At 45.1% G+C, this 22,158-nt stretch overlaps 1 protein-coding gene across 2 annotated transcripts in view; it reads right to left on the bottom strand.

Annotated features, from left to right (window-relative positions):
* Positions 1-22,158, bottom strand: part of LOC137416165 (uncharacterized) — a 146,751-nt gene that overhangs the window by 20,160 nt on the left and 104,433 nt on the right. The window contains exon 13 of one of the 2 annotated variants that reach the window (XM_068101692.2): positions 20,262-20,351. The exons of the other annotated variant lie outside the window; for it this stretch is intronic. Within the exon in view, the coding sequence (XP_067957793.2) occupies positions 20,262-20,351 (90 nt within the window). The remainder of the gene's footprint in view (positions 1-20,261; positions 20,352-22,158) is intronic. 2 annotated transcript variants of the gene reach the window in all.

Raw genomic sequence — 22,158 nt, 5'->3', positions numbered from 1 at the left:
CCCTCCCGGGCTAGTTTCCACTGCCATAAACCCCATAAACCTATTGCTCCTTTGCCCCCTGCTGTGAGGGATGGCAGAGTTGCCATCCCACCACATCGGGCATCTTCCACTACCAATTTGGCCCATCCAATTTCAGGCAATCAAAAATTTTCCAATCACTCTACCAATCATCTGCCAATCATCAAATTTTTGCCAATCACAAATTTTGCTGTTCAAATTCACTACAGCTATCTCCCTCACACGTCTACTCACTTGAGCCTCTCGGTGCACCAATTCATGCTCAGAACCTGGCTTCGCCAAGTCGAGCCATGAAAGCGGGTGGTTCGGTGCTGGCGGTTAGATTCGTCCGGCACTTGGTTCAGGGAAGGTTTACTCGGGCCGAGACTCCACGCACCATCTCGGCACGGAGCCGTCCGATGGCCCGATCTCGCCCTGCCGGGACGTCTCAACCACCAGGGGTTGCCGTGACGACCCTTCCGACTGGGCCGCCCGCTCCGCCTAGCGGAGCACGGACGCAACCGTTCGGAACGCGGCCCGGCATGGATCGCGTAAGGCGGTTCCTTTGAAACCACCGTGGTTACGATCCCCACTGGTTCCCGTGGTGCACAACACCCGGCACGAACCGAGGGCCCGCTTCGGCTACAGGTCGATCTAACCGCTATCCCGTTTAGCGTCAATGCTCCACTTGCATGCCAAACCCCACGTTCCGTTCCTTGCTCACACATCCAGCTGTCTCCATGCTCTCCGTCATTGCACCTTCTCTTACACCCCCCCCCCCCTGTACACTCATAGGCTTCGTCACTCCTCTGACCACCGCACACCTTAGCACACACTCGTCGTTTGCACACCTCACCAACACACCTCTTCACGCCCCCTCCTCGGTCACATCCCCGGTGACAACCACGGGTGTGCACTCACTTGCACACCCAATCACGTGCTTTACTACTAACTCCAGGGTGCATTCCCGCATGCGCTCGACCATCTCAGGTGTGCATCCTTTCATTCCAGGTGTACATTCTCTCTCACCTGCCACAACCAACTCGTGCTCCGTGTCATTCTCACTACTTTCACCACCACACTCTGTCGCGCATTCACCCTTATACTGTAGGCATATTTGTCATGAAAAAAAATTCGTGTATTTTTTTTGTTAAAAGCAAAAACTCACTTGATTTTGTAAGAAGGTATCATAAGCTTTAAAAAAATTTAGGGTGGCATTTTTTCTGAACATTCTAACGGCCTGAAATCCAAGATGGCCGCCGCCGTAGCAAAACGCTCTAAATTTGACGCTAAAATTAACCTAATGTGGTTTAAATATTTTTGTTTTCAGCATGAACTGCTTGGAACTTGTATATAGAGGTGACTATAATAACAATAACTTCCACCTGACTACTAATCTTTTTATTTTGCACAATTTCAGACAGAGGCTGCCTTTTTTATTTCAACATGGCGGCCGGAAAATTGACTTTCGAATCCAGTCACCGGCAGCAGTTTGTTCGCTTTATAGTGTTAAGGTTCCACTTGTCCATTTTATGGTGTACTAACATATTCTTTTCATCTTTTGCAGGCTGCAAGTACCCACAGCAACCATCACCCAGGATAACATAGCTTAGAGACCTTAGATTAACCAAAATGGCAGAGTCTTCATCTAACAAGAAGTCAAAAACGGTGGATTTTGAACTATGCTTTATTTGCCAGTTGAGCAGCAAGCAAAGAGATTATACAAACTATGTGCTTCGTCCTTCTTTGCCTTCAGTAGAGAAAGTAATTACAACAACTGATGTTCGATGTTCATATGGGGAAACAGAATTCCGCATAAAAGTGAAACAGCATAAAAGGTTTGTCAGCCCATGAACTGTTACAGAATGGTTTTTCATACCACAAGACATGTTATAAGGATCTCACACATAAAACATGCATTGAACGAGCCAAGACCCGATATGAGAAAGGACAAGCGACAGGCAGCGTCAGTTATATAAAACAGAAGACAAAAGGACGACCGAAAAAATCTGATGCTGCATCTACAAGTGCTTCCACATCACAGCGATCTACCAGCAGTCAGGCTTTCGACAAGGAGATGTGTGTCATTTGTCAGGAAGACAAAGCAGACAAATTGCACGACGTCTCAACTGAAAACATGGGAGCTCAGCTCAAAGCCATTGGTCAACAAACAGACAGTAAACTTTTGAAAGTTAGACTGAGCAATGTTGTAGGCTCATTTGATCTTCTTACAGCAGTTGCTGAGGACATGAAGTATCACCTTCTGTGCTTAGGCCATAGTGTAGCAGCATAGCAAACCTGTTGTGCATTTTGTGATACAAGCACCAAATTTGGCACAAATGTACATTAATATGTTGCGAACATTTTCAGATATTGGTCTACTTGAAATTCCGTAATTTTTTTTCTTCAAATTTTTTCAAATTTCGTAATTTCAAATTTTTCGGGTGACACCGTCACAATTTCGGTCTTCGAGGCCGGCCGATATAGTGGGGCGTCTTAGCCCAAATATTCAAAAGAATTGTGCATTTTGTGATACAAGCACCAAATTTGGCACAAATGTACATTAATATGTTGCGAACATTGTGTGGTCAGCAATGAAGACGAGAGTCTGAATTACATGTATGCAAAAGACCTTGTGAACCAGTGAAGCAAATACACGGGTAAGCATGAATTAAATCTAGGGCATGATATAATTTCCATGATGTTTACCTCTACACTCAATGGTGGAAGGAGGTAATGTTTTGATCCCAGCTTGTCTGTATGTCTGTTTGTCTGTTAGTCCACAAAATTCCAGACAAAGCTTGTAGTAGTGGTAGTTGTAGTGGTAGTGGTGATAACAGAAATTGTTATATAGAACTGAACTTATATTATTATTATATGCAGAAAATAACTTCATTTCTATATGCCCTGCAGTGGACAGGTTAATTGGTTTATGCACTGAAGGGGTCACCCTGGTGTGCACTGCTGTGTTCTGCCTCACTGAGTTGTTCAGGTATGATGTACTCAGCACAAGCTTCCGGTCGGCCCGGAGGTGGGGGTGCGGGGCCTGTCACGGAACGTCAAAACAAACGGCCTGCCGGGGCCGCCCAAAAGTCGGGCGTGAGGGGCGCGTCCACTAATGGAACGCCTCTCGCTTCCCAGATCGAGGGCCACGTGGTCAGGAGAACCTCGTCCCTTCCGGTCACACTTTGCCTATCGGCCGGCCTCGAAGACCGAAATTGTGACGGTGTCACCCAAAAAATTTGAAATTACGAAATTTGAAAAAATTTGAAAAAAAAAATTACGGAATTTCAAGTGGCCCAATATCTGAAAATGTTCGCAACATATTAATGTACATTTGTGCCAAATTTGGTGCTTGTTTCACAAAATGCACAATTCTTTTGAATATTTGGGCTAAGCCGCCCCACTACCATGCAAAACGAGACATAGAAAAAGCTAACAGACCTCGAAAACAGCATGTTCATTTTGCACAGTTAGTGTCTGACCTGGAGATGCTCGACATGGTGGAAACTGAAATCAATGACCCATCTAACAGTTCAGCTTTGAATATGAACGACATTGAACAATCATATGTTGGTTTGCTAGAAGCCAATGGGTTCCCTTTACCCAACAATCCGCGATACAAACCATACTTAAAGCAACTGATTTTGGACAACATCGCTGATGTGCACTTCACCAGGCCTCCAGACAAAACCAAACCTGAGACAAGAATGGGAGACAAGGTGGTCAAAATCAAAGAAGAGCGAGGACTGTTGCAACGGTTCATTGTTATTTCAAGAAGTCGACCAGAGCTGAATCTCAAGGAATGCATCGGAACTTATGAGTTTGGTGTGGTGCCTCGATCACTATTTGCTTCAGATGGATCCCTCCTGCTGGCATACGATAAGGCATCAATACTTCATCATCTTGAGAAGCTGGACAGTAACACACAACATGCTCAAGCTGACAGAAATGAGGCAATCCAAGCAATCCAAGTACCCTTGCAGGTGGCAGACACAGCAGTGGAACATACAAATGTTGACCCAACAGATGAATCGTCAGCACACCAAGTGATCATTATTGATGGGATGGCTGAGGTAAATTCAGTTATCAAAACGGAACAAATGAAAACATGCCAAGACTTTGCAGATGCCTTTCTCCAGATAATCTGTAACATGGCAGCACAATATGATGAGGTCAGATTGGTGTTCGACCGGTACATCAAAACATCGCTCAAGGAACAGATGAGGACAAAGAGGACCAAGGGAAAGTCAACATATTACCACGTGAAGGACAACACTTTAATCCAACATATTTCCCTGAAGGACTTCTTATCAGATATCCGCGCCAAAGGACAACTGACCGAGTATTTGGCTGACAAAGTTGTATGTCACAGCAAGACAACAACAGACTGAAACAACTTATAGTGACCTCAGGAACACAAACCAAGGGCAATGTTGATATCCCAGACTCGCTCCTCACTCACAGCCAAGAAGAGGCAGACACTTTGCTTGTACTGCATGCTCTAACTGTTCTCAATGAAGCAGAACTTGTTGTCAATTCCCCAGACACAGATGTCTTTTTGTTGCTTGTCTACATGTATCCAAACTTACCAACGTCTACAACCTTCCTTACGGGAAAGGGCAGGCTGAAGAGGATTATTTCTGTGCGGAGCATATACAACAACTTAGGACCAAAGAACACCTCACTTCTGCACTGTTAGGTTTTCATGCTCTGACAGGTTCCGATATGTCTGGTAGATTTGCTGGCAGAACCGAAGACTCGTGCTTCAAGGCATTTATGTCTTGTGATGATGAGATCCTGGAGGCACTAGCAATGCTCGGGAATGATGACATTGATCTGCCCGCTGATGTATGCTCTCAGTTGGAACGCTTTGTCTGTATTTTGTATCGATCCAAAATCTACACAAAAGTGAATGAGCTCCGTTGGTTCCTCTACTCAAATCGTGCAGCCGAAGGAGAAAACCTACCACCAACTTCTGGTTCACTGGACTTACACATTCGTCGGGCACATTACATATCCATGATTTGGAGAAAAGCTTGTGAAACTCACCCGTGCCTCCCAGCACCAGCTGTATTTGGTTGGACATTTGATGCAGTTTCAAGTCACTTCTCTCCAGTTCGCTGTTTGAATCCACCAGCTCCTGAAGCAGTATTGCACCTCATAAAGTGCGGGTGCAAACGTGGATGTGAAGGAAGGTGCAGCTGTCGCAAGAACAACATCCCATGTACGGAAGTTTGTGGATGCTGGGTTTTCAGCTGCAACAACAAAACTGTCCAACCAGGGATAAATGAAGACTGTGAAGATTGAGGTGTTTCTTTCTATGACATTCACAAAATTATAATCCACTTGATATCCATTGTTAAAAATACTAAATGAAAGCCAGGCATTTAATCAGTATGACTTTTTGCATCTTCCTGTTTGAACGATTTAAGAGATTGAACAGTAATTCAAGTATTTAATTTTATTTAGATCTGTTTGTTGGCTTGTTAATTATGTATTCTTTGTGAAAAATACATGTCTTTAAATAGATACTTTGTTTGTAATTACATGCGAAGGGAGAAGGTATAGTTTACATTGTGGGTGCGCGGTGGCCATTTTGGAATTTGGCATATAGATCATACATATAACATAAATTTGATGATTCCATTCGATTCCTGGTCTCAGAAAACATATATTTAGACACTTTATTTGTAATTGTATCACATGTACTCACGAAGATATCGAATTATTCGTGTTCGGTGGCCATTTTGGACGCCATTTTGGATTTCATAGTCTTAGAATGTTCAGAAAAAATGCCACCCTAATTTTTTTTAAAGCTCATGATACCTTCTTACAAAATCAATTGAGTTTTTGCTTTTAACAAAAAAAATACACGAAATTCCAAATATGCCTATATTATTACTCTTGACAGCGCACTCTGTTATCATGCACTCCTCTGTTACACACCTTTTTCACGCATCCTCTTGCGCACACTCTCCCGTTACACCCTCTGTAACACTCACCACAGGTGTGCACTCGTTCGTTACATCCTCTGTAACACTCCCCACTACGTGCTTCCATGTGCCCGCCCCGCACACGCGCTACAACCAACTCACTCTCGACAGCACACTCACTCCTCAGCGCACACCTTTTCCTCACACACCCCATAGTCGGACATCCTTGCACACCTCCTTTATCCATACACTCCGGACCAGTCATATACCTCACCATTGGTCCCTCCCGAACACCCGGGTCCAAACCAACCCCCAAGCTGACTGAATCTCCCCTCACACCAGATACATTTCCGAGTATATCGCCACTCACCTCGGCACCTCTTCGTCACTCCTCCTCCGCCACCTGCAAACTCTTTATTTGGTTAGCAAGCACATCATCATGATTTGAGCACAGACCTTGCACATATTCCATCACTTCCTCCTTTATCTCCTTCTTAGTTTCCCTCCGTCTCTTCTTAATTTCACTCACCTCCTCTTCCACCTCCTCTAATTTCTCCTTTACCTCCCTCATTTCCCGGTGCGCCCAATCGATCTCTTCCTCTAATGCCACCTTGACCGTTTATATGTGCGTCCTCACCTCCCGGTCTTTCGTCTCCATTGCCTCCGTCACCTCGTCCAACCTCTTGGACAACCCCTCATGTACCATCTGACATTCCCTCTTTGTCGCTATAAGTTCTTTCTTGATGTCTTTCTGCGCCGCTTTTAACCCTCCGATTATTGCAGTGTTCTTTTCCACTTGATCCACTAGTTCATTTTGTCCCACCGTCAGCTGTTCTACTCCCCTTGTTCGATCTTCTATGCCCCCCTGTATCCTAGCCGTACTACTTCTCACCTCTTTCTCCATACGCTTCTCACCTCGCTTTACCTCCTCGCGTACCCCCGAGACATCCTCGCCCACACCTCGTCTTATCTCCTCCCCTATTTCTCCCATCTCTTTAGTAGATGCCGCCCTCATCTGTTCCAATTCATTCCTCTGAGCATCCAGTTTACCTTCCACCCCGATTTTCACCTCCTCTATCTGGTTCCCCATCTGTTTGATTTCCCGGGTGGATTGCTCCCCTATTTCCCGCAATTTGTCTTCCATCTTGTCTTCTACCCCCGTTAACCCATTCTTCACCCCTTTTATCCCGTTGTCTAACCCCTCAAATTTATTGTCTAAACCCTCAAATTTATTGTCTAAACCCTCAAATTTATTGTCTAAACCCTCAAATTTAGCTTCTAGCCCCCCGATTTGATTTTCTAATCGCTCCCCCATCCCTTGTTCTAGACGACCCAACCCGTCTCTCAATCCCCCGATTTGATTTTCTAATCCCTCAAATTTATTGTCTAACCGTTCACTGGTACCCCGCGCTTCGTCCCTCATTGCCCCCAATTGCTCACTATCAGTCCTCATTCTGTTTTCCATTCGCTCACCCTGAGCCCTCGTCTCGTCCCTCTGCAAGTTGAGGGACGCCTGCATTTGCGTCATGAATTGCTCCATGAGGGCCTGCATTTGGACCACCCCCATTGGTGCAGCGGGTGCGGCTACCACGCTCTCATGCGAGGCGCCATTTTGTGCGCTTGAAACCTCGTGCGCGAGGGCGCCATCTTGTGTGCCTGAAACCCCCTCAACCACCTCCTCATTGTTCTCCTCCTCCATTTCTTCCCCCTGGTCCTGGGTTACCCCTAACCCCTCTTCTAATTCCCCCACCGGCATCCCGTCGCCTTGACCATCCATGGCACGATTTTTAAATTTAGGATTTTATAAAACAAAATTTTGGGCCACTCGTAATTTGAGCGCGCGAAGCGCTTCAGGTCCGAATCTCGCTCCCGACACCAAATGCTACGGAACCCAATGTCGGCCTCTGTTCCCCTTATCGAGGGGGGATTAATCCCCTCGTTTATGACTGACCGACGGGGTCCTTTACGCTGCCCAGCTACCTCCGGAAAGGTAGGTGTGTCGAGATCATGCCTTTTATTGTGCCTTATGTAATTGTGGTTTGCATTTAATAATGGTTGCTTTGTGAAAAGGATTAAGCTTACTATGTTCCCTCTTGTTTTGAACTATGTTTTATTGTCCAACTGTGCCAAAAAATGTAGAAAGATAGTGAAACTGCTTGCTCTGTTAGACCCCCTAGTGAAAACGCATCTGTCTGTCCTTGACCAAAAGCCAACATGGAAGATAAGTTTTGAGAATGTCACGGTGCTCTTTCTCCCTCCCGCATCTTGCCCTTTGCTCATGCCAAATAAGATAGGACAAGGGTGGGGGTACTGGTCAACGTTTCCCCCATTGTGTATTATACTGCTGAAACTTGCCAAAATTAGCGGAGATTTTTATCACACTCTGCAAGTATATAAGGAAGTTCTTTCTGTAAGGAACTCAGGAGTGTATGTGGCCATGCTGTTCGTCTGTGAATGGTATGACTCTTACACCCTCCACAGCGCTGTGATATTGGTTCATCATTAAATCTTGTTATCTCTTGAACTCAAGGTGTGGAACATGGTTCTATTCTCGACAGTTTTGGTGTCAGAAGTGGGATCCGACTCTGAGCGATATTTGGGAGGCAGACCCTGTGGGGACTCAGCGGAGAGGCTGGCCAGCACTGATTCGATTAACGTGAGTTTTCATACTGAGGGGTCTTTCCAAATTGAGCTCCGTTCACTCACTCAGGCTGTCTGTCTTCCATTTCGTCGTTCCGTGCTTGGATCACGAACAAATTGGAATCTGGTGTGTAAGTACAGGCCTATTTGGCTCGGGTAACAAGTTGTCTATTGATGAACCAAGAAATGGGGGTCAGTTCGCAAAAAAGGGGGGACTTCTTGATAAAGCCAAGAACTTCCCAGGCAGGGCAGTCTAGAGACAAGATGGAGTTGATGGGGTTGATAGTAACCAGAGAAAGTATTGGCTGCGGACTAACGGAGGGGACCCAAGGAGGATGGCCAGGATAAGTGTTAAGCTAAGTTAAGAAGGGAGAACCCCTTTAGGAAAGCCCTGGCATGGGTGATAAGTTAGACAAGTTAGAAGCGCTATACAAGCATTGACCGCGAGTTAGCGCCGCGGGAGGACCGGATTAGGGAAATATCGGCGCGGTAAACTAAAAGGCAGGATTTTTCGGTGGATGGCCTCGGGGCGCTTCCTTGCGCCTTGTACGCATCACGAGCTGCTTCTTGCAAATGGGGGTCGTGCTGCCGTGCGCTGGGAGCGACCGCCTGGGCGCATGGACGGGAAAATGTTCCGTGCACGTTAATTAAATATCTTAAGGGAGATTAAGGTATGTCGGAGTAATACTCAATCTGAAGTAAACTAGAATGATTTGAGTTCTGGAGACGGAGTGCGTGTATTCGACGCTTTCGGGTGGCCGAGTCAGGCGAATAAAGGATTAAAATGAGCCAGGTAAGATGCGGCTGGTTGCACCTTTATAAGGATATGGAAGAATAAGGATAAGAATGGGTAATAGATATTGGTGTTAAGAATACTCCGGCGTGAGTACTGTGTTAAGAGAAGGGTATTACAGATCGGGGGGCGGCCCGATCTTCGACCCGCTGGAGTGACTAGCCCAAGGAAGGTAGGACGATGAGTATTTTAAGTTAAGCTACGCACTGGATGTGTGTATCTGATAACCCCCCCCCCCCCCCCCCTCAAGGCCTCCTTTGTCCTGTCTCAGGATTTAAGGCATGCACACCCGGTGCAGTTTTTACCCAAAGGAAGGAGTTCTGACAATATGCTATAGGCAGGTCAAGTATTAGCTCTTTCTGGACAAAAGATGAGGTTAGATCTGGAGAAATAAAACAGAGAGGATTATAATGTACGAGGTGTGTGGAATCCAGCTGTGAACACGCGAGCCGAGACATGCAGGCAGGTTGCAGGGGCAACGGAGTAGCTGCCTCGCGGGGAACAGCGAGGTGGGACAGAATCGAGACAGGAATGCGGACCATGCTGTGCACAAGCAGGGGACGCATTCGTGTGTGTGAACAATGCGAGTGATGAGGTAGCTTGAAGTGATGTGTTGGAGTGAGCACATGTATGTTGTGTGCTGAGTGGAAGCAGTGCTGCATTGTCGAGCATGCTTCCAAGGAAGACTTTGGGATGCTAGAGTTGGAAGCGTTTTGTTTTGTATCTCAAGGGAGATATTGGTTATTTCTTATATGTGGAAATAGGAAATGTTTATGTGATTTTTGGAGAAGGATAAATTAAACTGGAATCAGAAAAGCGCAGGTATCAGTTTAGATTTTGAGATGCAATGTGGGACTCAGTCTGCTGGGGAAAATTGGCAGGGAATAATGAGTATGTTATGGAGAGCATGTGTAGACAGGGCTTTAAAACAAGTGTTCAATTACATCCCCACATTAACGGCTCTCCAGATGTAGCAAGGGAGAATGGGAGTAAAAGTCAAAAATGATAGGCTGTCAACCGACTAGGTGTTTATTCAATGGCATGGCCGGGGCTTGTATTTGGCCGACTTGGGATGGCAGAATGCGTTGAATGAAGGCAAGAATGACATGTGATGCTGGCGTGTGCCATTTATCGGTGCTGAGTGTACATGACTGGTGGAGCGGGTGTGAGGATGCATGCTTGGATTAAAACATGTATTTAATTATCTGAGGATGTGTGCCGAGGTACAGTGTGGATCAATTAAGGGAGAGGTCACTTTGACTTTGTACATCCGTGGACTTTGCCATGCGTGTGAAAGCGCAAGTCGATGATAATAATGTCTTGTCCAGCACAATATTTTCGCAACTATGGAATGTGCTCGAATTCCATGTTGGTGCAATACGAGTGTGATTCCCGCCATGCATGCCGCGAGAGATACATTGTTTGTGATGGGACTGTGGCGAAAGGTTGGATAGCAATGTGAAGAATATAAGATGCGTCGGTACATTTGTGTTGATCGATGCGCCGAAAAAGAAGTTGGAGGCGCGTGATGGAGTTGCAGGTGCGGACCAAAGCGGTATCCGCGGTGTTTACTGGAGGTCGAAAGTCACTCCCTCAGTGTCTGCAGACTTGTCGTTCGGCAGTGTCGAAAGACAGGTTCGATTGTCGGTCTGTCTGTTTGATTTTCGGGTCTCACTCTGAGTATATGGTATATACTCTGAGTATATGGTCGTTTTCTGTTTTGTGCTTTAATGGTGGTTGATTTGACTTCCCTGAAAGGGGGACAATAAATATTTGGTGTTAGCTGTTGTCATTTCGGATGTTTGCAGTTGTAATGAGGAGCCAGTCTGTCTGTCCGACTGGGTGTGTCTGACTGCGTCTGCAGATATGGATCAAGGAGAAGCAGGGTCTGCGGTGTCTGTTATGGTGTCGAATGTCATTCACTGTGTCTGCTGACATGTCGTGTGACTATGGTGACTATGATGGTGTGTCCTGGCGGGAAGAATCGTGGCAGCCTACAGATTTGAATGGAATGGCCTCTGTGAGACCATCCTGTTAGTACGTTGGGGGTTCGTCTGTCTGTCTGTCTGTGAATGGAAACTCAGAAAATTGAACTGGACTTCGACAGAAGGCAGGTGGGTGGTCACCTGCTGTGAATTGTGGTGGAACATTTGTGATGTCCCCTAATACGAGGGGACGAATTGGTTTGTAAATGTGTTGTGCAGGTACTTTCTCTGTAGGTAGCCAAATTCTACCTGGGGTAAGTCAAGGTGGAGGGGAGTTGTCTCTGATGCCTTGCTCCACGGGGCAGTACTATTGTTGTCAAGTCTCATGTAATCTTGGTTAACGTATATCTACGGACAAGAGCTGCACTTTATTTTAGTAAGTGACTGGGAAAGTTTGTTTTAAAAAGTGCCAGTGGAGTTGTTTAGAGTTATGGAGGTCGCAGCTCGCTGGAACCTCTTTGTTTATGTTTGGCTGGCTTACACTGGCTAGTGTATGGGAAAAAAGGTGGACTGAAAATGCTTTGAATTTGCAGCCTGGCGGACAAGAGCTGTGTTTGGGAAGGTTAGAATCCAGCATTTTGCAGCCCTGAGCAGAGGGGATTGCCCATTGGGCATGTTTAGAATTTAACAGAGTGGTGGAGGTCTGTGGAAATATGAATCCAATGTTTGATGGATACCGTGTCGGTGTGCTCTGAGTTCGAAGGAAGATGATGCGATTATTTCAGATTTATCATAGTTAAGTTTGAGAAAGTTGATTTGAAGCCAGGATTTATTTCAGTGATGCAGTCCGTAGGGCTATTCGGGTACTTTGAAGTGATTTACATCGGAATGCATCTCTTGGAGGACTCCCGCTGTTCAAGGAAGGAAAGGTGTGAAATAGTGACGTCATCCTCGCTGGAAATGTGATTGGGAATGGCAGGATTGACGCGAGAGTCACATTGGGTGAAAAAATTGACCAACATGAGAATTAGGTCTATTTCAATAAATAGATCAGGTTATTTTCTTTTTATTATTTGTTTATTGGGCAGCTATTGGGCCAGAGGCTAAAACAGGTGTCTGCAACAGGTGCATGGGATGCTAAGAGAGGTATTGGAGGACATTGGATTGACTTTAAATTGACATGAGAATTGAAAAGGTGGATTAGGAAAATGAGTTTGTTAAAATAATCGTGGCATCTGTTGGATGCAACAATTTTGTGCCAGAATAGTGTATGGGGAACCGTCGTCTGGGAAGCGTCGTTAAATGGCATTAGGTTTAAACAGGTATTGAAAGGGTTCGTGCAATGTCATTTTGGGGCACCACTCGACACAAGAGTGGTAGAGAGCTGAAGTGAATTCTGCCAATATGGTGCAATAGGGTGACAACTGAGTTTTGTTTGGAAAACTATTTGTTTGCAATCTTGGTTCGTACATAAGCTGGCAAAGAGATTATGCCAGTCTGAGGGAGTTTGTGTCCTTTGGATGGGAGCTGGAGCCTTGTAGGGTTGGGGCTTGTGGCTCGCCATTGTCTGTCTGCCAGTTATGGTGGGCAGAGGGAAGAGGGGTGATACTGCTCTGGCCTCTTGCTTGGCAGAATTGAGTATTGCTGGTTTTACCCCTGTTCAAAATTGAGCTCTCGAGAGCTGATTAACATTAGGATGCATCTCTCGATGGACCCCTGGCTGGTCCGAGGTGTGAAATATGGTGACATTGTCTTGTGGACACTTTGTGAGTGGCTAGACATGCGCCTGAAAGGGGAAATTGTATTCATAACTCATGTGGGTTGTGTCTGAAGGAAAGGTTTGGGAGAAAGTGTGAAGAAGGTCGTGGAAAGTGCAAAGATGATTGGATTGGAAAGTCGACTCAGATGGATTATTTGTCAATGACAGGTGACTGCAGGAATTGTTGAGGAAGTAGAGGAAAAGGTTGTAAAATGTTAATGGAAAAGACAGGAAATAAAGGAAAGTGGTTAGTTATGGACTGTTGTTTTTGAGATAAGAAGGTGATACAAGGGGTTGGCTTGCACTGGGGGGACCAATGAATGTAAAGTTTAAAAACGTTGTGTTAGATTGCTACATGCAGAATGACCCCAATCGAGGAGGTGATTGGGGGCTGGTGAAGATTGGATCACGGCTCTGCAGACCAGGTGAACAGAACTCCACCAGGTATGTGGGAATCACATCAATTGAATTATTGCTCAAAGGGAGGTGATAGAGCAAAATGAAGAAAATTGTCATGGGGACCGCAAGGCTAACCCCCGCTCTTGCAGGGAAATGGCTTTGGGAGGCTAGTTGTTGTTGTTTTAGTAGACTCTAGGTTCTAAAACCTAAGGCAAAATGCATAGGAGGGTAAAGTTGGTGATTGCGGATGGAGATTAGCTAGAGAACTTGGAGACGATTTCGTTATTTTTCAGATAATTTTTCCAGTAGGTATATACTGGTGTGAAATTCGCGTATCTAGGAAGGAAGGGAAAAAATGTCCAGGTATTGATAGGATAACAGTGAAATTTTGAAGGGGAGAATACCGATTATTTCCATTGACCAAATGGGGGGGAAATGGTTGGTAAATCATGTATTATTAGATGTAGGGAAGATGATTAAAAGGAAGGTATTTTCGGAAATTGGTGAAAGTAAATATGGCATTTGAATTTCCAGACACGACACAGGAAATGCGGCTATGAATAAGCCAACCATCTGAGAGATAAGGTAACTAAATGCCAATTGGTGGGACGGGGGGCTAGGAATTTGATCATGGTGTGTGTAAGAAAGTATTTTTCAGGATGGACGATGAAGAAACCGCCGTCGGAAGACCATGATCTTGACCACAGAGGCTGTCGACCTGAATGGGTCCTACAACAAGGCAGATGTGACCGGCGCTTCAGAAGATTGTATTGATTTTTGTGATGACTGTGATACTTGTGTTGAAAATCCCTTGTGGGAACTGGCTGATGCCTGTATTGATGTTTGTGATGACTGTGATACTTGTGTGGTAAACCCCTTGCGTGTACTGGCTAACGCCTCTTATGTATTACAAGCTCACAGCTGTACACCCCCTTCCGACCCAACTATGGATCTGATTGCGATGCTGGGTCTGGCAGTCGAGGGACCCGACATGGATATCCTAGACCCGCAAGCCGACCAGGCGTCCATGGGAGACTTTGACATAAAGGAAGTCCCTCTCTTTGCTTCAAATGTTTCGGATCTCTTTGCTTCAAGTGATTTGGATTTTAACGCTCTGTACCCTGACCAGGAACATGAGACACAAGATACTGACAACATTATGTATTCCCCAGAACAGCAGAACATGAGAGATCTCATGGGCATGATCGTTGATTAACTTCGAAGATCTGCAAGGACCGCATCTGCAAAGGGTGGGGGGAGCAAGTTCCGCAGGGGAGGTTGTTGGCCCCCTGGCGGAGCAGAACCTCATCTGGACCAGAGGCTTTCGTTGTGGATCCAAAACGTTAATGGACTTTCATGTTCTGAGCCTTCATGTTCCAAACACGCACAACATGACACCTTTCAAACATGCATGCAAGGTACTTTATGTGCATGGCATGCCCTGGGAGGACATACATACAACACTCAATAAAGCCCGATGTGGCCACATATAACACTATACTCTTTTGCTTTGCAAATAAAGCCGATGTGGCCTGGTCTCTGTGATACGTAGTCTCGTAGAGACCAAATGGGGGAATGTCGAGATCATGCCTTTTATTGTGCCTTATGTAATTGTGGTTTGCATTTAATAATGGTTGCTTTGTGAAAAGGATTAAGCTTACTATGTTCCCTCTTGTTTTGAACTATGTTTTATTGTCCAACTGTGCCAAAAAATGTAGAAAGATAGTGAAACTGCTTGCTCTGTTAGACCCCCTAGTGAAAACGCGTCTGTCTGTCCTTGACCAAAAGCCAACATGGAAGATAAGTTTTGAGAATGTCACGGTGCTCTTTCTCCCTCCCGCATCTTGCCCTTTGCTCATGCCAAATAAGATAGGACAAGGGTGGGGGTACTGGTCAACGTTTCCCCCATTGTGTATTATACTGCTGAAACTTGCCAAAATTAGCGGAGATTTTTATCACACTCTGCAAGTATATAAGGAAGTTCTTTCTGTAAGGAACTCAGGAGTGTATGTGGCCATGCTGTTCGTCTGTGAATGGTATGACTCTTACACCCTCCACAGCGCTGTGATATTGGTTCATCATTAAATCTTGTTATCTCTTGAACTCAAGGTGTGGAACATGGTTCTATTCTCGACAGGTGCACAGCCCCGTTCGTACAACGGACAGATGTTAATTGCCAAGCGGTTTTAGCAACCGCGGCACGAACTATTAACAAGGACTAGACCCAATCCTTGAAGGTTGGCCAAATCGTGCCACAGGTTTTCAATGGGGAAAAGACAAAGACGACGGATGTGAAGAAGAGCAGAACAAAGGTAGGAGATACGAATATGATTTATTTCTACCTATTATGTACACCATGAAAAGTAACCAAGGAGGAGGAAAGATAATAAAAGAATTTACAGAAGAAGAAGACACAGTGAAATTATTAGCTTATATATTACAGTCTTACTTAACCCCAAGGACAAGACAAAGACAGACTACGAGCACACTTACACAGGGGATGATGGCAGGAACGAATGCTGGAGGTGGATAGCTGGAGGGAGAGGAAGGTCCACGGGAACTGGGTCACGGTCGGGCCGGGAGCGGCAGCTCCGTTCCTCCGCGGCCACGGTCGGCACCGCCGTCAACACCCAAGCTGCGGTCGTGCGAGCTGCCGTGGTACGAGCTCCGCCGGTTCAAGCTGTTGCTGTTGTTGCTGCTGGTGGAGTCAACGCTGCTTGGTGGAGTCAAAGCTGCGTGGTACTACCTCTGGCCTCATCTACCGCATCTCTCTCTCTCTCTCTCTCTCTTCACCGCAGCACTTGACCGCCTGGATGCTCTCTCTCCCTCTTCACCGTAGCACATGACCGCCTGGATGCTCTCTCTCCGACTCTCTCAAAGGCTTCCGCGCATGCTTTTATTGCACCTGGGGTGATCAAGCCGCCGGCCTCCAGGACACGCCCATCGGCGAGCTCGCCTCGGCCCTGATTGGCAGCGAGGGGCCACCGATCCCGCCCCCAGAGGAGGCGTTGGCAAGGCCACGCCTTGTTCCTGGCGCTGGGCTGACTCCTCCCACCTTCTGCTCCGAGATGACCTCGTGCTCAATGCAGTCTTGCAGCGAAAATCACGGTCCCACAGCAGCAGCGGCGAATGCAGAAAACCGCCCAATGCAGTTGGCAATTGATGCCAAAAGGGGATTTGCGTTTGGAAGTGGAGGCTTTGGGGAATTTGAAAAGGGATTCTACCTTGTTCCAATTTGGTGCAATGCAGTGTTAACTAGTGGGAAGACAGAACCTTAACCTAATACACATAAAAAGGAGATAACTATTGAACAAAGGAAATCTACGATTGGCTATGTGATTGTATGTGGAATAACTACGGGAACGACCTTTGACCTTTATACACAACAAATGGAGGAAGGAGGGTGATATTTTACAACAATTAAACACAATTCTCATATCCATAACTATATATATATATATATATATATATATATATATATATATGTATATATATATATATGTATGTGTGTGTGTGTGTGTGTGTGTGTGTGTGTGTGTGTGTGTGTGTGTGTGAGTATGTGTTAATATATATGTGTGTGTGTGTATATGTGTGCATGTGTGTTTGTATATATATATATATATGTGTGTGTGTGTGTGTGTGTGTGTGTGTGTGCGTGTGTGTGTGTATATATATATATATATGTGTGTGTGTGTGTGTGTGTGTGTGTGTGTATACGTGTGTGTGTGTGTGTGTGTGTGTGTGTGTGCGTATACATGTGTGTGTGTGTGTGTGTGTGTTTGTGTGTGTGTGGATGTATATAATGTGTATATGTGTATATATGTGCATATATATATATATATATATATGTGTGTGTGTGTGTGTGTATGTATGCATGTGTGTGTGTGTGTGTGTGTGTGTGTGTGTGTGTGTGTGTGTGTGTGTGTGTGTATGTCTGTGTCTGTGTCTGTGAATAAGAGAGAGACAAAATTGTGAGGAACAGAAATGAAAAAACGAGATGTGTTTGTGTGTATGTGTATATGTGTGTGTCCATGTGTACGTGTGTATGTGTGTGTATATATGTGTGTGTATATATGTGTGTGGGTGTACGTGTGTGGGTGTACGTGTGTGTATGTGTGTGTATGTATGTGTGTATATATGTGTGTGGGTGTACGTGTGTATATGTGTGTATATGTGTGTGTGGGTGTGTGGGTGTGCATGCACATGCATTCACATGTTATCAGAAGTAAATACATTGTGTAGATTACATCATTTGTGCATCTGATAAATTGCCAATAACCATTTTGTGAAACTGAATGTGCAGGTGCAGCATCTAACTCAATATGTCGAAATGTCACACACGTCCATGCCCGTGGGATTCCCACGGGTGACCCCACTAGTCTTACTATAATTCACAAAATGTCCGTCCGTCCGTCCGTTAGAAGGTACCGCAAAAACGGCTGAACCGATCGCAACGATATTTTGGGTGGGTAATCCTGGGATCTCCTGGAGTATAATAGGGTTTATTGTTTTTCCAATTTCAGCTTTGGCCTCCAGCAGTTAAAGGTTTGGACTCCCGCATCACGTTATTTTCCCGGGTGCCATTTTTCTCTCATCTCTTTTACTCTTAATTTCTCTCTTTCTCTATCTGTTGACGGAGAAGTGAATTCTTACAACTCCTTTTTTTATGCCTCCACCCCCGAAGGTAGCCAGAGGCATTATGTTTTCGGGTTGTGCATCCCTCTGTCCGTACGTACATCTGTCTTACTAAACCTCGTTTTTCTCAGCAACCACATGTCCGATTGAGACAAAACTTTCAGGGTAGGAGTGTCACAGTGACAGTTGGTGGTCTTTCTGTCTTCTACCGCGTCCTCTCCGGCCTTGCTCACCCAGCTCTCTTTGGGCTCTGTCCCCCAAATATTCCTACAGTTCGCACAAGATCTGCCTGCAACCCTCTTATGGTTAAACTGCCAAAATCAAGACTCTCCGCTCACCTTCACTCCTTCATTCCTCTTTTCTCCCACCTCTGGAACAAACTCCCTCACTCTCTTCAATCCCACTCCTCCCTCCAGTTCTTTAAAACAGCTGTTCACCACCATCTCTTATCCTCCTCCATCCAAAACCTTGACCTTTTCTACCCCCGCTAATTTCACCCCAGATCCACTTTTTTTTTGAAATACCAACTTCTTTCCTGGAAGTCCTTGCAGTGTCCATGTGCTTTATACTTCTCCTACAACCACCCCCCCCCCTTTTCCCACACCTCCTCCCCCCAAGCCCTCTCCCTCCCACAGATCTCCCGATGTCCCTGCTCTCAAATGTTGTGATTGTGTGCTGCCCCTTCTCTCCCTATCTTGTCTACCACTCCCCATATTATATGTTTTGTGTGTCTGTTTGATTTTTTGTGTGATAAATGTTAGCTCTTTCATGATCCTGTATATAAAAAAAACACCCATGCAAAAGGTTTTATGATAATTGTGACGTCATAGGTCGCGTGGTGTGGCAGGCATCTTGGATTAAACGCAAATAATAAAAAAATTATTTCACAGAAACCGCTGAATGTAAAAATGTGAAACTTGGAACATTGTCAAGTACTCCCAATGGGGAACAAAGGTATGCTAATGATGACATCATCGGTGAAGCGTCCCCGGTCCGCCTGGGCTCCGCGGGTGCCCTACCGTGCCCGGCACTGCTGATCTCTCTTGCTTCCGGGAGTAGGTGCTGGTGCCCGGGGACGGAGTTCGCTGTCTAAACATGGTAGCGCTAGGCCAGTGGGACGGCCGGGACCCACGTGCACTCACAAGTTGTTCTGCGCGTGGGCGGCAGTATCAGACTGGGTCGCCCAAACGCTCCCCGGCTAAAGTTCATCCTGAAAGTGCCCACATTGTGCGGACAAACCAAGTCAAGGGCCACGTGGTCAGGAGAACCTCGTCCCTTCCGGTCACACTGTGCCTATCGGCCGGCCTCGAAGACCGAAATTGTGACGGTGTCACCCCACCAAAGCCAATCGCAGCCAAAAATGTTTCACTCGAATTCCTTAACCAAAAAATTTGAAATTGCAGGCACATGACCGATGACCCATTTGTATTGAAATATTAAATTTATGACATCAGAGGTCACATGGTTTGACAGCCATATTGTATTTAACTTAAAACCTTTAAAAATCATCTTCTCCCAAACCACCAAATCGATTGACTCGCAACTTTACGTGTCATTGACTAGGCATGGCGATTAAAAGTTGATCATGAAAATATCATTGGTCACATGGTGTGGCAGCCATATGAGCTTGAAAGCCGATATTTTAAAAAATCATTTCTCCGAAACCAATTTTTTGGCCAATTAACGGGCCCTGGGCTATTTCATGTGTAAATTCATAACACATATATCATAGGTCTAAATCAACCTTTTTATGAAGAAAAAAATATTGTCCTCTACATAAACTTGGCCAAAATGCCCCAAAACCAGTTTTGGGCACAATTAAGGTCCAAAATGGGCATTTTGGGCACCTTTAAAAAAAAAAAAATCGGTCGGCACCATCGTACTCAGCGTCAAATTTTACCCTACAATCCGCCTTCAAAAAAAAGTGGACACCATTTCCCACTGATGCAGCGTTATGAGCCCAACTATGTGTCTCGACATTGCATACAATAATTTTTTTTTAAACCTAAACTTTTCGACACATCAAATAATTAATCTGTAATATTTGTAAATCTAACAAAATCATGACAACGAGAATCCCACAAGAAAACCCAAGACCAAGGATCCACAAAGTGGGGTTAACTGAGTTCATCAGGTTTTTCCTGAGAACGTGCAGCATACACGAGACATGGAAACACCTCAGTCATGCGCAGAGAAGCGGCTTGGGGCACGTTTGTCCAGGTTTGCACCTGCAGTCCCTCATTTTCATCTTCACATCTGAAGTGCACCTGTGGGATCAGAAAAATGTACAGATATAGTTTATGATGCTGAACTAAAGTAAAAGTCCTGCTTCGAAGTTTGATTCAATTCAGGCATTTAATGGGCCTGAGAAAATATTGGACACAATGAACTAACTTATCATTCTCAGTGACCCATGGCCTATCTTACTATAATTCACCAAATGTCCGTCCGTCTGTCTGTCTGTCCGTCCGTCCCTTCGAAGGTACCGCAAAAACCGCTGAACCGATCGCAACGATATTTTGGCTGGGTAATCCTGGGATCTCCTGGAGTAAAATATGGTATATTGTTTTTCCAATTACAGCTTTGGCCTCCAGCAGTTTCAGGGTTGGACTCCCGCATAACGTTATTTTCCTGGGCGCCGCACAAATGGCTGCACCGATAGCTGCACCGATCGGACTCGGTGACCTCGGACAAAGACCTTTTATAAGGACATGGGTTGAACCCTGCTTGAGAGAATGCCAACCCCGTCCCCGCCATCATGGTCGTCTCTCCAACTCACAATCCCAAGAGATTTGCGGAAAGGACGACCCAAAACCAATTACCTTCTTTTTGATTCATATATAAACATCATTAAAAGTAAATAATGACCTCGGCCAAAGTTCAAACGACGTGAGTTTAATCTCTACATGAGAGAATTCCACATAGCTATTTGGGTGGTGTATACGCTAACAGATCGCTGTCTCCATCGATCTTGCCAAGGCCGTAATACCTAATGGCTCAAAATCCATTTAACTGTTGACTTGGTAGTTTTTACAATGAAGGAAACATTAACAATGTTGTTAAGATTATATTTTGTGATTAATTTGTGATTTGAGTTATGTTGTTTGGAATGAAAAAAGACATATTGAGTTCAAGTGAATGACGACATGCCGTGATGGTTTCGACATTCTAAACGTGAACTTCGCGGATCGCCATATGCAGATTCGCCATGGACCCACGATTGATGTTTCTATACGTGAACGTACCCGTTTGTTTGTGAACGGGTACGTTTTTCATGGAAGTCCTTCAAGAACTTGCTGTCCATGTCTGACATGCGACGAGGGTGCTACAGGAATGTGTAATTTATTGGTTTCATGCTTTCGCATTGGCCGTATCTGCACTGCCTGTTTGCTTCTAGCCTCCCACTCGTGTGTAGCACGGGTATCTCACTGGTTCGGTTGAATGTCGTTAATACAACTTATCAAAGAGGAAAATGCAGAGACCTTTAAATTTGGTGTTGTGAACAGAACTTCAATGAAATTTTTTTTTCTTCACCTGACAAATCATTTTAAAACCGAAATGACCACTCGTGATGTTTGAACGTTCTCAAAATACCATCTTGTCCTCTTTGTAATGGCACAGTAACAAGAACATGATGTCATAGCACACTAATACGTCACAGCTGGAGCAAATTTCCTTTGTTTGCGACACTTTTACCATAAATTCACCAGTAACTGCTGAAATCCATCCTTCCAGGTTCTTCCAAATATCTTTGATATTTGTTCCTTTCTCCACATCTCTTCACACATTCAATTTTCTTTCTGTTCATGCTAATTCTGGATTTTTATTTTATGTTTATTCATTTTTCTCTCTCATCTCTTTTACTCTTAATTTCTCGCTTTCTCTATCTGTTGACGGAGAATTGAATTCTTACAACTGCTTTGTTTATGCCTCCGCCCCTGAAGGTAGCCAGAGGCATTATGTTTTCGGCTTGTCCGTCCCTCTGTCCGTACGTACATCCGTCTTACTAAACCTCGTCTTTCTCAGCAACCACATGTCCGATTGAGACAAAACTTTCAGGGTAGGAGTGACACA

This window comes from Myxine glutinosa, chromosome 1, assembly GCF_964187855.1.
Source record: "Myxine glutinosa chromosome 1, kmMyxGlut1.1, whole genome shotgun sequence".
In the NCBI taxonomy this organism is placed as follows: Eukaryota; Metazoa; Chordata; class Myxini; order Myxiniformes; family Myxinidae; genus Myxine; species Myxine glutinosa.
Note: the sequence above shows the minus strand (reverse complement) of the source record. Positions and strands in the feature narration are given on the sequence as shown.